The sequence below is a fragment of the Drosophila pseudoobscura genome, chromosome 4 (genome assembly GCF_009870125.1).
Source record: "Drosophila pseudoobscura strain MV-25-SWS-2005 chromosome 4, UCI_Dpse_MV25, whole genome shotgun sequence".
NCBI lineage: Eukaryota > Metazoa > Arthropoda > Insecta > Diptera > Drosophilidae > Drosophila > Drosophila pseudoobscura.
Window position 1 is genome coordinate 22541100 of NC_046681.1, and position 14910 is coordinate 22556009.

General features: G+C 42.4%; 7 protein-coding genes across 8 annotated transcripts in view; 3 read left to right on the plus strand and 4 right to left on the minus strand.

Moving 5' to 3' along the window:
• LOC4817320 (protein naked cuticle) overlaps window positions 1–3266 on the plus strand; it is a 55763-nt gene extending 52497 nt beyond the window's left edge. Inside the window, exon 10 of the mRNA XM_033379492.1 lies at window positions 1367–3266. Coding sequence (XP_033235383.1) covers window positions 1367–1595 — 229 coding nt within the window. The 3' untranslated portion in view covers window positions 1596–3266. The remainder of the gene's footprint in view (window positions 1–1366) is intronic.
• A 429-nt stretch (window positions 3267–3695) lies between these two features.
• On the plus strand, window positions 3696–5289 carry JMJD4 (jumonji domain containing 4). The gene is made up of 2 exons (XM_001356622.4): window positions 3696–4452; window positions 4521–5289. Exons 1-2 carry the CDS (start codon window positions 3824–3826, stop codon window positions 5179–5181), a joined length of 1290 nt encoding a protein of 429 aa, XP_001356658.3. The 5' UTR covers window positions 3696–3823; the 3' UTR covers window positions 5182–5289.
• LOC4816800 (uncharacterized) lies at window positions 5286–6478 on the minus strand. Of its 2 annotated transcripts, none has more exons than XM_015180591.2 (4): window positions 6167–6478; window positions 5884–6098; window positions 5651–5827; window positions 5286–5590 (listed from the first exon to the last, which is right to left on the minus strand). In XM_015180591.2, exons 1-4 carry the CDS (start codon window positions 6371–6373, stop codon window positions 5338–5340), a joined length of 852 nt encoding a protein of 283 aa, XP_015036077.2. In that variant the 5' UTR covers window positions 6374–6478; the 3' UTR covers window positions 5286–5337. The 2 variants fall into 2 exon arrangements, with proteins under 2 accessions (XP_015036077.2, XP_001356660.2); XM_001356624.4 differs by having other exon boundaries at window positions 5884–6110.
• A 54-nt stretch (window positions 6479–6532) lies between these two features.
• On the minus strand, window positions 6533–7722 carry LOC6902949 (uncharacterized). The gene is made up of 4 exons (XM_002132639.3): window positions 7510–7722; window positions 7207–7439; window positions 6964–7140; window positions 6533–6904 (listed from the first exon to the last, which is right to left on the minus strand). The coding sequence occupies exons 1-4, from the start codon at window positions 7702–7704 to the stop codon at window positions 6652–6654; spliced, it is 858 nt and encodes a 285-aa protein (XP_002132675.1). The 5' UTR covers window positions 7705–7722; the 3' UTR covers window positions 6533–6651.
• Window positions 7723–7852: 130 nt separating this feature from the next.
• On the minus strand, window positions 7853–8922 carry LOC4816799 (uncharacterized). Its single transcript, XM_001356623.4, has 3 exons — window positions 8679–8922; window positions 8214–8617; window positions 7853–8152 (listed from the first exon to the last, which is right to left on the minus strand). The coding sequence occupies exons 1-3, from the start codon at window positions 8889–8891 to the stop codon at window positions 7888–7890; spliced, it is 882 nt and encodes a 293-aa protein (XP_001356659.2). The 5' UTR covers window positions 8892–8922; the 3' UTR covers window positions 7853–7887.
• Window positions 8923–10138: 1216 nt separating this feature from the next.
• On the plus strand, window positions 10139–10831 carry LOC26532393 (uncharacterized). Its single transcript, XM_015180592.2, has 2 exons — window positions 10139–10418; window positions 10479–10831. The coding sequence occupies exons 1-2, from the start codon at window positions 10333–10335 to the stop codon at window positions 10699–10701; spliced, it is 309 nt and encodes a 102-aa protein (XP_015036078.2). The 5' UTR covers window positions 10139–10332; the 3' UTR covers window positions 10702–10831.
• Window positions 10832–12429: 1598 nt separating this feature from the next.
• On the minus strand, window positions 12430–13049 carry LOC117184024 (uncharacterized). The gene is made up of 2 exons (XM_033379978.1): window positions 12770–13049; window positions 12430–12709 (listed from the first exon to the last, which is right to left on the minus strand). The coding sequence occupies exons 1-2, from the start codon at window positions 12853–12855 to the stop codon at window positions 12487–12489; spliced, it is 309 nt and encodes a 102-aa protein (XP_033235869.1). The 5' UTR covers window positions 12856–13049; the 3' UTR covers window positions 12430–12486.
• Window positions 13050–14910: the final 1861 nt, after the last annotated feature.

Below are 14910 nucleotides of genomic sequence, written 5' to 3' on the forward strand. Positions count from 1 at the left end.
TATTTATGAGTCAATTGCCGAGACACCCAGGGCCCCCTCCCAGAAACGGAACAAACATGAACACGACATAATAAATAATCTAAAATTCTATGAAATTACTAAATGTCAAATGGTCTTGTTTCCGGTTCGTGTCAAACCACATACGTACACCTCTACACAGACAGACACAGAGAGAGAGAGAGGGAGAGAGAGATCCTGGGGGTATACCCAAATAAATATACACCTTAAAGCTTCATTGAGCATGTGACACCCTGTCCATGTTTTTACATTCCCCTGTAGTAGTTTTTCCACGAGGTTCGTTTATTTAATTAAATTGCCATTACTTTTACTGATTATTGTGTATAAATATTGTGAATTGAATTTTAAGTTTTCTGCCCGCAAAAGCCACAAATGAGTGCTATTAATTTGGCAACACGCACCAGCAGCAGGCACAACGACAACGCCCGGCCATACAAAAACAATTTGGCCGAGCACTCAAACATTCGAATTGAGTGAAATTTCCAAAATGGCCAAAAGCCAAATGCCACCCCCCAGAACAATCCAAGAGGAAATAGAACATAAATTGTTTTGTGTTCTGCTGTTGTTATGGTTTTATTTTTGAAGAATGCTTGAAATATTTTATACAAACCAATACAGGGTGATGCAAAATGTGGGGCACATTTATAGTGTTTTTGGTGTGCTATTCAGCTGGTCTCAAGGAACCTTGCAGATACCCGATACATTAAATGTGTATAAAAGTAAAGCCGCTTCCCTACCCGCGTCCTTAAACTTTGCGATGATCGATTCGGACTAGAAATATTTTAGCTAACATCCATAAAAATCAATCGAAGATGCATCACCCTATTTACCTTTTGTGCTCCTTTGTGCTCCTTTGTGCTCCACACAGAGGAATGCTCCGGCTCGTGTCATTTAAATCGTGTTTGGCCTAAACGCCTGCATATAAAAGTAAATTATTATTTATTTGTATAAATGCCTGTTCATAAAATATGATTACCGAGCACTTGAGCGTCCGGCCTGGCCTGGGCCTTCAGAATGTACATACATATACGAGTATGTATATTTATTATTTATTTTCCTTTGTGGGTTGTGTTGTGTTGGTTCATTATTTATTTGTTTCTCTGAATGTGAATGTGACTTGACTTGAATGCTGCTTTATTACCCATAGAGAGTGCTGTCCATTCGATTCTCACTTTGTTGAGCCTTTGGCTTGTTTATTCAATTTATTTTTGTGTGTCATATATAGTTTATGGTTTAACGAATATTGAAATAAATTGTGCAGAAAGTTTTGAAATATGTGTGTTTTATGTGCTTGTGGGGTGATAGGAAATCCAGAGCTCGGACTAATCGATCTTTTATCTTGTTTTAGCACACCCAAAGGCCTGGAGGATGTCTCCTCGTATCCGACCCTCTTTGCGGAGCTTCTGGGTGGCGGCTGGACGATGGATGAGTTGACAAAGTTGGCGGGCGGTAACTTTCTGCGGGTCATGCAGCAGGTGGAGAAGCTGAGGGACGACAAAAAGACTGCCGGAGTCAAGCCGTACGAGGATCACCCCAACTTCCGCACCGACGATCCGTACAACTGCACCTCCAGCTAATCGAACACCGGCCCCAAGCAATCAGAGGTTGTACCAGAGATCCACCCGACCCGGCGTCAGGCAACGAATGAATAAAGTTCTGCTTTTGCTGCAGCAACTTTGGATTTCTATGTATAGAGGATACAAAATTTAGCATACTCACAGTCTAGATACACATAAGATTCGTATAAGCTTTAAATACATAGTTAATAGATATATAAGCCATATTTATATGCCTGAATATCAGGCAGAAGAAATATTTTTCCTCTTTCCCCCTCCCTGTGTAAACGAAGCGAATTTCTTTTGATTTTGGTGACAATCTACAGACTGCCAAAAAAAAATAAATAAAATATATTATAAGCTACACACAAAACCCTCATATTTATCCCGTAAATTTTGCTTTCTTTTTTATCCAGAAATAATATAACTTTGTTTCAAAAAACTCCAAGCTGGACCAACAAATAAACCCATTTCTCATTTAGCCCCCAGATATTTCCAGTATCCGAATAATTTACACGAAAACTACATATCAAAGTATGTAATAAATAAACGAATAAAACGAAAACAACAAAAGAAAAAGATTATAAAAATATTTAAAGTAAATGATTTTTTGCATTCAAATTCAATGCAAATATTTGCTAGTGGGAAAGCATACACTTAAATGAATAAAATAATATAAAATATTGTATTCAAATATGTAAACAGAACCTTAAATATAGTACTTAAGTCCCAGGCTTCAGGCGGGACATAAATTAAATATTTAGTTAAATTTTTAAGCAGTTTCTGCAGTCGGACGGGGCTCAAACTGGAGAATGAATAGCGTAATAAATACTAAATTAGTTTTTAAGTGTGTAAGTGTGGGCGTGGCACTGCCTATCGCACAGAAAAATGTACATAGATTACATATAGAATATAGGATTAATATATGTACACAATAGAAGTCACGATTTCTCCATAATTTTCCCCCGAAGAACACATTGCTCTGTCGTCAGTTTGTCAGTCTCTCTGTACCTTCTAAAGAAAAACCACATGAAAGAACGAAAATCTAGTGAAATGCTCCTAGCCTAAGTAAACAAATTATACATACACAAACCGAATTATTGCAAGTGGAAAAACCCCCAATAATTGTGCATTTTTCTAAACCAAAACCGAAGAATAATAACTAATGCAAATCTATATAAATATATACATAAAGATCTATTGTTACGTTTTTGTACGATTTTGTATGTGTAAATAGCATTTTTACCTATGCTCTCATTTGTATGATCATTATATAGTTTTCTAGCAAAAAACCATTTAAGCTAAATACGAGTATTGTATCGGATCAGATTCTGACGCGGAGACAGTTGTTAGTTCATAGGTCGCGGGTCGCGCCTGCAAGGCGTGGCTGCTAAATAAATATCTGTAAAGTTTATACATATATGAATACGCCTAGATATTCAACCGGAGTAACATACACAAACATGCATATACACGCATATATATATTACAGAATCTCAATTCTCCAATCTCAATTCCAAAACGATTAATCCTCTTTTTCGTTGGATATTTTTGGTTTTGGTATCCGGAATACACACAGACACGCATATGTAAAACCAAATTGTAGTTAAAAACTTGAAAATGGTAAAATGTTTAGAAAATAAAACTCAAATGGCAACTGAAATTCAGTAATATAAAACAATTAAAGAAAAATGACAACCAGTTTGTTTAATTTCCAATTTTTAAATGTTGGCGCGCTCTGGCATGAAAATACATCGCATATTGCGTGAGCCGAACATCGGTATTTTTTCGTACGCAATCGATAGCAATCAGCTGCTGAATCGATACATCCACGAAAATTCGGTCACACCGACGTATATTCTACCAAAAATTCATGCCAGGTTGACCATTTACTGTACATCGGTATATATAGTGATATATTTTGATCGATCACTTTATTATTTTGAAGAAAAATGGTTTGTCAATCGGATAAAATTATGTGGGCTGGGCTGAGAGGTCTGTCTAGCAAATAATATTCGACGGAATATCAAAAACGAGGAATATGTAAAAACTGAATTTGCCAGTATATTTACGGTATATTTTTAAAATGAGACGGTATATTTCTGAGGGTCAGACGGTATATTTTAACGATTAATCCGCGGTCACACTGTCAGACGGTATGTTATTATTAAATGAAATATTAAGTTAAGAAAAAACAGCCAGTGCATGTGTGCCGCCCCCTTGATAATCGAACTCCATTGCCACATCGTATGGCCACAGAGAGGAGGGCGGGCGCCGAGCTACTGGGCCTGCAATCGCCTCCCCGAGATGACAAAGAGCTGTTCCCGGCGACGCCAGACAATGTCCATCGCCGTGGAGCGAGTGAAATAAGCTACAATGAGTTCTACTGGAAATACATGCACCAGAATTGGCCCGTCGTCATTACGGATGTGTCCACCAACTGGGAATGTCAGCAATGGACCAGCAACAGCTATGGGGACGACAATGCCAATGCAAATGGGATTACGAACAGTGCCTTGGCCGGCGCTCACATCAATTTTGACTACCTCAGAAGACGTATTGGCGACTGTCCAGTGCCGGTGGCCGACTGCAACGCCACCTACTTCAACAGCCATGCCAAAGTAGAGCTGAATTTTCACGATTACCTGAACCGCTGGCAGAGCCGCATCGAGAACGAAGCGGAGGAAGTAAATAGCAATGTGGCAGGGAAGACGACGGATAATCTCTACCTCAAGGATTGGCATCTGGCTGCCCAAATGCCCGGCTATGATTTCTACAAGGTGCCTAAATACTTTGCCTCCGACTGGCTGAACGAGCAGTTGCTCGAACAGCAGCGAGACGATTATCGTTTCGTTTACATGGGACCCAAGGACTCTTGGTAGCTACAAATATTACTTATAGTACATATGTACAAATAATTAACTTTTCGTTCGCTTTTGTTTTTAGGACCTCCTATCATTCGGATGTCTTTGGTTCGTTCAGCTGGTCCACCAACATTGTTGGTCACAAGAAGTGGTTGATTATGCCGCCCGGCCAAGAACTCAAGCTAAGCGACCGCCTTGGAAATCTTCCCTTCAGAATTAACGAACAGTTGCTGGAAGAGCATAAGGTGCACTACTTTACCATCAATCAGACAGCCAATGAGGCCGTCTTTGTTCCCAGCGGCTGGTACCATCAGGTGTGGAATCTAACCGACACCATATCGATCAATCACAACTGGTTCAATGCCTGCAATATACTGATGGTCTGGCGTAACCTCCTGAACAACCTGAAGGCCGTACGGAAGGAGATCTCCGATTGCCAGCAAATGGATAACTTTGAGGCCCACTGCCAGACCATGCTGCGGGCCAGCTTCGGCATCAACTACCTCGATTTTATAGAACTTCTAGAGTTTATATCCGCACGTCGATTGGCCGCACTCGTAGACAATTCAACGACCACCAAATTTTTACTTTTTGATACCTATAAAATGAGCGATTACCATGTGCAATACGATCTCGAGTGCTTGCGAAAGCTGCTGACTCTGATGCTGGAGGATTCCAGTGTGCAGCAGAGTCCTGCTCAAATGGAACGCTGTCAGCGTTTACTCAGCCAATTGGCGGCATAGAAGTCGTGTCTAGTCAGATAGAATATAAAGCCGCTTGGCTTTGCGTATTTTTTTATACAAAAGTTGTATGCGTATACAAGATAGTTGTAATATTTTACTATTCATGTATGTAATATGTGTAATATTTTATTATAAATCTATAGTAATCAAGTGTAACTACTCGCCATCGGGCCATGTAAACTCTCCAATCGTGGGCTTCGTTCTCAGCCAGACGCATTGGTCGATGATCCGAAAGCCCAGCTTGCTGAACATCCCAGCGGATGGCTTGTTGGAGGGACCTACGAGGGCCATCACATCGTGTCCCTGGGTGGCTAAGCGATGTGAAATTTCCCTGGTTACGAGGCTCCCGAAGCCGCGTCGCTTGTGGCAGTCTTTCACCTGCAGGGCGCCTAAATAGCCGCCCTGTAACCTTAAAGGTTTACATGATTATAAGATGGCTTCGACTTGTAATCTGTTAACCATCATTCACCTGATACACCAGGCCACCAATTCCTGGGTTTCCTCTGTATATAGACCAGCATTCACGCACATTCGAATTTGTCTTTGGATGAAGTACAGAGAACCCAAGTGATGGTTGGGCCATTCCTCATTGATCAACGGAGCATCTGCCTCACTCAATGATTTAAAAATGAAACCTGCTGGAGGCCTGAATGAATATATAACTTATAACGTCGACCAACGAACTTTATTTCATTCACTTACTCAACCTTTAGCATCAGGGCATCCTCTGCCTTCATGTAAAACAAATCAGTGGCATCACGGAACTCCAAATTCAATTCTTTTGACCGAACAACATTATCCAACGCTTCGATGTGTCTGGAGGGTATGGAACTGCACTTGAAGCCAAAGGACCAATCCAGTAAATCGAGGGCCTGCCGCGTAAGTCCATTTGTGTTGTTTAAACTTCCCACAAAAATCTGATAGCGATCCTAAAGAGTACTTCTTAGAAATGTTATATGTAATTTAAGAGTATCTCATTACAGACCACAACAACAAAGAGCGCATCATATCTCGCCTGCTCTCCCTCTAATGTAAAGAGTTTTAAGTTCTTGATTTGTGGATCCGCCTTCAGAAATTCTATAAAATTATCGAGACAATAGTATTCGGGACAGTATTTGGGCCAGTTTTGTTTGTAGAGCTTTTGAAACGCCTCCAGCTCTAACAATCCAATAACTTTTAGTTTATAACTCATTTCGTTGGAGCACAGCACACAACCTCTCGCAACAACAAGGCAAACGAAAATGAGTATAAAATATACCGATTATGGGGGGTTTGTACCTCTTAGCAGGTCTCTCTTAAATGTATGTACATATATTCTATCATCCGCCTCTCTTTATCAACCAGTTTTCTCTTAAGTTAATCGTTTATTTAGTTCCCACACAGCAGTACTACGTACATATAGTTGCCAAGAACAGATGTTGTATTGTAATCTTATAATATTCTAATTGCAGTTCTTATCAATAATTATTATCATTCTCCATCTGGCCAGGTGAAGTCGCCTTGGGAAGGCACTGTCGCCAGCCAACGGCACTGATCGATGACCTTGAAGCCCAATTTGCGAAACAAGCCTGAAGAAGCCTTGTTTCCCGGATAAACTTCGGCTATAACATCATAATCCAGCAGGGCAACTCGTCTGGAATACTCTTTCACCACCACAGCCCCAAAGCCGCGACGTTGGTGCGAATCTTTGACCTGGAGGGCAGCCAGAAATCCATCTTGTGCTCTGTAAAATAATGACATCTTCGTATTCTTTATCGTTTAGGATGGTTTTGTACAATTTACCTTATACACCAAGCAACCAGCTCTTGGTTATCTTCCTGGTACAGGCCCACGCAGATGCTCGTGAGAATTTGACGTTCAATAAAAAAGAACGAACCCGAATGACTCCATTCCCAGGAGCTGTCTACCACGTGAGCGTCCTGCTGCGACAATGCTTTCAAAAAGAACCCAGAGGGAACTCTGAAAAGGTAAGATCTAAGGTAAATTCTGTGGTGCGGCCTGGCCAACCGTTAGGTAGTTGCTCACTCCACGTCCAACTCCAAAGCCTCTTCCTTTGGAAGAAAGTACAAATTATTTTCCAGATCGAACTTCAATGGCGGCACTTTGCTTTTTACGACTCGGGCGACAGCCGCACCATATCTGCTTCGTATGGAGGAACATTGCATGCCTCCCCACCAGTCCAGCTGGTGTAGGGCCTGCTCCAACAGTTGCTCCGAGTTCTCAGTATCCAAACAACCGACGAAGATCTGATAGCGATCCTGACAAATGGTAAGTGCACATGAGCATATACAAAAACGAAGAATTTTCCAAAGTTTGTCGGGAGTTTACCACAATCACAAACAGCCCAAGTTCTTGGTCCGGCAGGGTGAAAACTTCCACATTCTTGAGATGCAACCGAGTCGTATAGAGACCAATGAAACTGTCCAGACACTGGAACTCTGTACAATACTTGGAGAGGTCGCAAGCGTAAAGTTTCTGCAGGTGCTCCAGGTCCTGGAGGCCCGCCTTCTGGAGGGACACCATTTTCCCGACTATCCAAAAAATGTAAAGGCCGTCGGGCTTTATATAGAGACTGTTATCTAACCTTTTGGCTTACTTTTCGGTGCACTCAGAGACAGGTGAAACTTTATGGGTGTCTAGGTCTGGTCTTTATAAGCTTTATCATAGATCATTACTGTTGTATGGATGCGCTATCTCCATCACTCTTTATTCATTGTTGGGCCAGTCTATCTGGCCGCCCGTTTTGGGTAGGCTCATGCTCCAGTAGTAGTGCTCGCCCTGCACCAACGTAAACTGTAGCTTCTCGAACAGCCTGCAGGCAGCTGAATTGCTTAAATTAACTAGAGCCGTCACATCCTGCTGCAGGTCCTTTGCTATTGATTGGGATATGGCAGCAGCTACAATCATACCCAGACCGCGACGCTGATGGGATTTACGCACCTCCAGGGCTCCCAGGAAGCCGCTTTGCAGTCTGCGTTATTGAGAATGAATTAATGATGTAATCTAGTGTAATCTATTATTCCAATTCCTACCTCAAGCACCAGGCACACAGCATCCCGGTTTCCCTTTCGTATAAACCTATGTTTGTATTTTTTGAAATCAGCAGTTGAATGAGATACAGACTGCCCGGATGACGAGCGGACCACAGATCATTGACAAGTTCTGCATGCTCCAGCCTCACTTTGTCCAAGTAGTAGCCCGAGGGACACTCGACTTCCAGTTCCTTGGCCTTCTGACAGCATAGTCGATACATAATGGTGTTTTTCTCTCGATCCATTCCTAGTTGAAGTTCTGCCAGCAGCTCCCTGTACACCAGATGATGCTCTTCGTGAATGGCACTCACTTTGTAGCCGCCAGACCAGTCCAGCAGACTCAGAGCCAGTTTCAGCTGCGGTCTCCGTCTACTCAGGTTACAGAAGAACAGTTGATAGCGATGCTGAAAGGTGTCCGAAAACTGGATTAAGCACATGTAAAGGTTTCCCTCAGCTATTTCCTACCACGAGTAGAAATAGTCCATCGGTCGCCCAATCATTGTCCAGCGTGTAGAAGGTCAAGTGCCTGATTTCTGGATCATCTTGCAACCACCTCAAATAGTTGTCCAGCCAGAAGTAGCCCACGCAGTGCTTCGGCCAATCTTTCAGATATAGTCCCTGTAGTGCCCGCAGATCAGCTATATCCGCAATCTTTGTCAGCTGGTGTTCCGTTGCCATATCTTATCTTTGTAAATTTATTCGTTCAAAAATGGGCTTATCGATATATACCGAGGAAAAAACCGAACTTAACCCATTGAGTTCCCCTCCATTTAAACAGGCAAACAACTGAGTTGAACAACGAACTTTCTGGATTAGATCCCAGTGTCTCCCAGCCATCCCCAGCCCCAGATCATAGTATAGATTACAAACTGTTTTATTTCTTCTGAGAGCGAATTTCATTATCTATTTCCCCGGATAGGCGGCCCGAGGCTTTAACCTTGGATTTGCAAATCTTTAGAATACTGGTTTTTTCAGCACGCTATATCTCGGCTAAACAGCGGCCGATCTGGGCGTGTCATGACTTTTCGTGATCGGGATAGTCCTGCCAGTCGACTGCAATCGGAAAAAAGGACATCTATTTTTTCACGATTTTCGCAAAAAATCATGATGGTTACATCATTAAATTTGCCAAAAATCGGCCTCATTTCCGTAGTCGAGATTTTTATATCGTTTGACAGTCTGGATGCTCACGATTCTGGGAGAGTAGGTCCTGCACCGATCTGGCCCTATTTTTCTGAGATATAGCCTTCTGAAGATCTGGATTTGCAAATCTTTAGAATACTGGTTTTTTCTGCACGCTATATCTCGGCTAAACAGCGGCCGATCTGGGCGTGTCATGTCTTTTCGTGATCGGGAGAGTCCTGCCAGTCGACTGCAATCGGAAAAAAGGACATCTATTTTTTCACGATTTTCGCAAAAAATCATGATGGTTACATCATTAAATTTGCCAAAAATCGGCCTCATTTCCGTAGTCGAGATTTTGATGGCGTTGGACAGTGTGGATCCTCACGATTCTGGGAGAGTAGGTCCTGCTGTGATCTGGCCCTATTTTTCTGAGATATAGCCTTCTGAAGATCTGGATTTGCAAATCTTTAGAATACTGGTTTTTTCTGCACGCTATATCTCGGCTAAACAGCGGCCGATCTCGGCGTGTCATGTCTTTTCGTGATCGGGAGAGTCCTGCCAGTCGACTGCAATCGGAAAAAAGGACATCTATTTTTTCACGATTTTCGCAAAAAATCATGATGGTTACATCATTAAATTTGCCAAAAATCGGCCTCATTTCCGTAGTCGAGATTTTGATATCGTTTGACAGTCTGGATGCTCACGATTCTGGGAGAGTAGGTCCTGCACCGATCTGGCCCTATTTTTCTGAGATATAGCCTTCTGAAGAATTGCATATCATTAAAATACTGTTACTTTTTTTTAGTCTTCCTTTCCTTTTAGCAGGTCGGCCCCTCCAGTAGCCAGGAATTCCTTGAGTCTCACGCTGCTTTCTTTCTCTCCGAGGTCGGAGAGATGACTCCTGGCTGGACTGTGGCAGCCACTGGCTATCCTTTTGCGAGCCATAGCCATAATGCCATTGCTGTGTCGCTGACTTGACAATGTGGCGTCCCGTATGCTGCATCAGGGACCAGTGATCGACGGCGGAATTGATGGTTCACGCCCACGGGAATCAAACGCTGGGGTTCAGCTTCAAGACGCGTAAGTGATTCAGGATATAATATTTGACATATCTTAAAATACATATATTTTCCTCCACAGGGGACTTAAGTACCCCCGCCAGACGGAGTCTTATCCAATCATTATCGAAGCATATTCGGGACAGACCGAGTCCTATCCCAGCCAGACAGAATCGTCTCATAGCAGGACAGAAACGCACCCCTCGCAAAATCCGTACCCAGCAGCCACTATGATCCTTCGTTCTGGCCATCGAAACAAGGACTTTGACTATGGCAACCATTGGAGGGACTACGCGGGCTACTAGATAGATTTCGTTAGTGTTAGGTTTAAGGATATACGCGTCCATATATTTAGAAAGTCGATACAATTGTTTTCCTATTGTTTATATATTTATACTAAGCTAAGTTATGATGAATAAAACTATTGAAAAATCATCCTTGCTGTTTTCTGTATTGGGGAAACTATACCGATTACCAAAAGGCGTTGCACACCCAGATCGTTACACAACCAGAGGAGAAAATTAGATAATTTTAATGTCTGAAAATGTCCTTGATCCTTAATAAGGACTCATCAAATCAGGGACATTTTTTCGATCACAGGAAGCCTTCGCACGCCCAGATCTGCCCACGAATAGCGGAGAAACCTAAATACATATGTATGGTTGGGGTTGGTCCTTACTGAAGGATCAAGGAAATTGTTCAGCCACCAATGAGGGAGAAAACAAGATATATATGTCTGAAGAAAATATCCTTGATCCTTGGTCCTTGATAAGGACTGCATTTGATCAAGGATGTTCTTCCGAACACATTAAGTCTACGTTCGTCCCAATCGGGCCACAAATAGCCTAGAAAACTAAATATGGATGGTGGGGGCTGTTAGGGTCCTTTCCGAAGGATCAGGGATATTTTTCTGACCACGGGGGGCCATGGCATGTCCCAATCGGGACAAAAATAAGGGAGAAAACAAGATATGTCTGTCTGGAGAAAATACCCTTGATCCTTGGTCCTTGATAAGGACTCCATCAAATTAGGGACGTTTTTCCGAAGACGGGAAGCCGTCGCATGTCCCGATCGGGCCTCGAATAACGGAGAAAACAAATCTGGCTTGTAACTGGCTTTCAAATTGTAGTTCAAGAAATCACCGATAGCGGCGCCACCGTACAAAAAAAAAACTCGCGTCAAATGGCCAAAATCTGGATGGGACACCAGGCGAACAGAAATCAGCAGTAAGCAACTGTAGCGAGTGCAAAAAAATGGTGCATACTTTTGGGGTCCAAAAATTTAAAAAATCAGCGACCTTCTGCTGATTTCTGTTCGCCTGGTGTCCCATCCAGATTTTGGCCATTTGACGCGATTGTTTCTTTCTTTCCCCCATTGGCGATTTCTTGAACTACATTTTGAAAGCCAGTTACAAGTTTTGTTTTCTCCGTTATTTGAAACCCGATCAGGACATGCGACGGCTTCCTGTCTTCGGAAAAATGTCCCTAATCTGATGGAGTCCTTATCAAGGACCAAGGATCAAGGATATTTTCTTCAGACGTATATATCTTGTTTTCTCCCTCATTGGTGGCTGAACAATTTCCTTGATCCTTCAGTAAGGACCAACCCCAACCATACATATGTATTTAGGTTTCTCCGCTATTCGTGGGCAGATCTGGGCGTGCGAAGGCTTCCTGTGATCGAAAAAATGTCACTGATTTGATGAGTCCTTATTAAGGATCAAGGACATTTTCAGACATTAAAAATATCTAATTTTCTCCTCTGGTTGTGTAACGATCTGGGTGTGCAACGCCTTTTGGTAATCGGTATAGTTTCCCCAATACAGAAAACAGCAAGGATGATTTTTCAATAGTTTTATTCATCATAGCTTAGTATAAATATATAAACAATAGGAAAACATTTGTATCGACTTTCTAAATATATGGACGCGTATATCCTTAAACCTAACACTAACGAAATCTATCTAGTAGCCCGCGTAGTCCCTCCAATGGTTGCCATAGTCAAAGTCCTTGTTTCGAGGAAAACATTTGTATCGACTTTCTAAATATATGGACGCGTATATCCTTAAACCTAACACTAACGAAATCTATCTAGTAGCCCGCGTAGTCCCTCCAATGGTTGCCATAGTCAAAGTCCTTGTTTCGATGGCCAGAACGAAGGATCATGGTGGCTGCTGGGTACGGATTTTGCGAGGGGTGCGTTTCTGTCCTGCTATGAGACGATTCTGTCTGGCTGGGATAGGACTCGGTCTGTCCCGAATATGCTTCGATAATGATTGGATAAGACTCCGTCTGGCGGGGGTACTTAAGTCCCCTGTGGAGGAAAATATATGTATTTTAAGATATGTCAAATATTATATACTGAATCACTTACGCGTCTTGAAGCTGAACCCCAGCGTTTGATTCCCGTGGGCGTGAACCATCAATTCCGCCGTCGATCACTGGTCCCTGATGCAGCATACGGGACGCCACATTGTCAAGTCAGCGACACAGCAATGGCATTATGGCTATGGCTCGCAAAAGGATAGCCAGTGGCTGCCACAGTCCAGCCAGGAGTCATCTCTCCGACCTCGGAGAGAAAGAAAGCAGCGTGAGACTCAAGGAATTCCTGGCTACTGGAGGGGCCGACCTGCTAAAAGGAAAGGAAGACTAAAAAAAAGTAACAGTATTTTAATGATATGCAATTCTTCAGAAGGCTATATCTCAGAAAAATAGGGCCAGATCGGTGCAGGACCTACTCTCCCAGAATCGTGAGCATCCAGACTGTCAAACGATATAAAAATCTCGACTACGGAAATGAGGCCGATTTTTGGCAAATTTAATGATGTAACCATCATGATTTTTTGCGAAAATCGTGAAAAAATAGATGTCCTTTTTTCCGATTGCAGTCGACTGGTAGGACTCTCCCGATCACGAAAAGACATGACACGCCCAGATCGGCCGCTGCTTAGCCGAGATATAGCGTGCAGAAAAATCCAGTATTCTAATGATTTAGCAACATTTTTGTGTATGGAATGTGACTCATTGCTGCGAACCGGGTATTGCCAAAAATATCTCCCGTCGAATACAAGCTATATAGAGTTTTCAGCTTTGCACACTTAGCTTAGATGAATAGATGAATACATTTTCTACAAGATTACTACTTTTAATTACCTTTATGTATTTTATTTTGACAAAAATACGGTTTTCAAGTAAATGTTGCCGCAACAGTGTGTATGGAATGCGCAACATTGTGTATGGAATGAGACTCATTGTTGTCATACCAAAATATACGGTCTCATTTTCAATATATACCGTGTGGTGCGCGCCAAATCTAACTTTTTTGAATGTGAGCGACAAGGATTGGTCACCTGGTTTTAAGGCATGTACGGTCTTCAGAAATATACCGAACCAAGTCACAACATTCAAAGTATACCGTAAATATACTGACGAATTTTTTGTATTGGCTCTAAGTGGCATTTCTACACGGTTTCTACATTGGTGCATTGGTCAAGAGGGTGAGTCCATAACGCGTATAAAATATACTGGAAAATACTAGAAAATACTATGGAAAGTATACAAATTGCGAGGTGTGTGAGCTAGACGTGGTGGCAAAATCCATGGCTTCTAAATGTATATTACATGTAAAATAAAATAGTTAAAAAACACGCCGACACAGAGAACTGAACTAAACACCACCAACAGATAGCACCAGTGTGCTTAGCGCTTTTTATACCCGATACTCAAAATGAGTATTGGGGTATATTAGATTTGTGGTGAAAGTAGATGTGTGTAACGTCCAGAAGGAATCGTTTCCGACCCCATAAAGTATATATATTCTTGATCAGCATCAATAGCCAAGTCGATTGAGCCATGTCTGTCTGTCCGTCTGTCCGTCCGTCCGTCTGTCCGTCTGTCCGTCCGTCCGTCTGTCCGTCTGTCCGTCTGTCCGTCTGTCCGTCCCCTTCAGCGCCTAATGCTCAAAGACTATAAGAGCTAGAGCAACGATGTTTTGGATCCAGACTTCTGTGATATGTCACTGCTCCAAAAATATTTCAAGACTTTGCCCCGCCCACTTCCGCCCCCACAAAGGGCGAAAATCTGTGGCATCCACAATTTTGACGATACCAGAAAACTAAAAACGCAGAATCGTAGAAGATCACTATATCTTCTAGAGTGCAAAATCTGAACCAAATCGTATAATTATTATAGCCAGAATCACGAAAACAATTTCACTCTTTCTCGCTCTGTCTCACTCTAACACACAGGTTTCATGGTCGGTTTTGCCAATTACAAAATATGAGTTCAAGGATCTCAGAACCCATAAAAGCTAGAGCAACCAAATTTGGTATCCACACTCCTGTGATATCGGACCTTGACCGTTTCCTGTCCAAATTTCGCCACACCCCCTTCCGCCCCCGCACAGGACGAAAATCTGGGGCAACCACAAATCTCAGAGACTATTAAGGCTAGAGTAACCAAATTTGGTACACACACTCCTTTAAGATGTCACTATAAAACGTATATCTCAGAATT

Bases quoted from the DNA above. Each gene is read 5' to 3' on its own strand.
- JMJD4 (XM_001356622.4), top strand. From the start codon at position 3,824: ATGGCCACAGAGAGGAGGGCGGGCGCCGAGCTACTGGGCCTGCAATCG. The intron at 4,453-4,520 runs GTAGCTACAAAT...TTTTGTTTTTAG, and splicing joins ATGGGACCCAAGGACTCTTG to GACCTCCTATCATTCGGATG.
- LOC4816800 (XM_001356624.4), bottom strand. From the start codon at position 6,373: ATGAGTTATAAACTAAAAGTTATTGGATTGTTAGAGCTGGAGGCGTTT. The intron at 6,111-6,166 runs GTCTGTAATGAG...AGTACTCTTTAG, and splicing joins ATGCGCTCTTTGTTGTTGTG to GATCGCTATCAGATTTTTGT. The intron at 5,591-5,650 runs GTGAATGATGGT...TAAACCTTTAAG, and splicing joins TTGGTGGCCTGGTGTATCAG to GTTACAGGGCGGCTATTTAG.
- LOC6902949 (XM_002132639.3), bottom strand. From the start codon at position 7,704: ATGGTGTCCCTCCAGAAGGCGGGCCTCCAGGACCTGGAGCACCTGCAG. The intron at 7,440-7,509 runs GTAAACTCCCGA...ACCATTTGTCAG, and splicing joins TTGGGCTGTTTGTGATTGTG to GATCGCTATCAGATCTTCGT. The intron at 7,141-7,206 runs GTGAGCAACTAC...TTACCTTTTCAG, and splicing joins GCTTTGGAGTTGGACGTGGA to AGTTCCCTCTGGGTTCTTTT.
- LOC4816799 (XM_001356623.4), bottom strand. From the start codon at position 8,891: ATGGCAACGGAACACCAGCTGACAAAGATTGCGGATATAGCTGATCTG. The intron at 8,618-8,678 runs GTAGGAAATAGC...GACACCTTTCAG, and splicing joins ATGGACTATTTCTACTCGTG to CATCGCTATCAACTGTTCTT. The intron at 8,153-8,213 runs GTAGGAATTGGA...TCAATAACGCAG, and splicing joins CTGTGTGCCTGGTGCTTGAG to ACTGCAAAGCGGCTTCCTGG.
- LOC26532393 (XM_015180592.2), top strand. From the start codon at position 10,333: ATGCTGCATCAGGGACCAGTGATCGACGGCGGAATTGATGGTTCACGC. The intron at 10,419-10,478 runs GTAAGTGATTCA...TTTCCTCCACAG, and splicing joins GGGGTTCAGCTTCAAGACGC to GGGACTTAAGTACCCCCGCC.
- LOC117184024 (XM_033379978.1), bottom strand. From the start codon at position 12,855: ATGCTGCATCAGGGACCAGTGATCGACGGCGGAATTGATGGTTCACGC. The intron at 12,710-12,769 runs GTAAGTGATTCA...TTTCCTCCACAG, and splicing joins GGGGTTCAGCTTCAAGACGC to GGGACTTAAGTACCCCCGCC.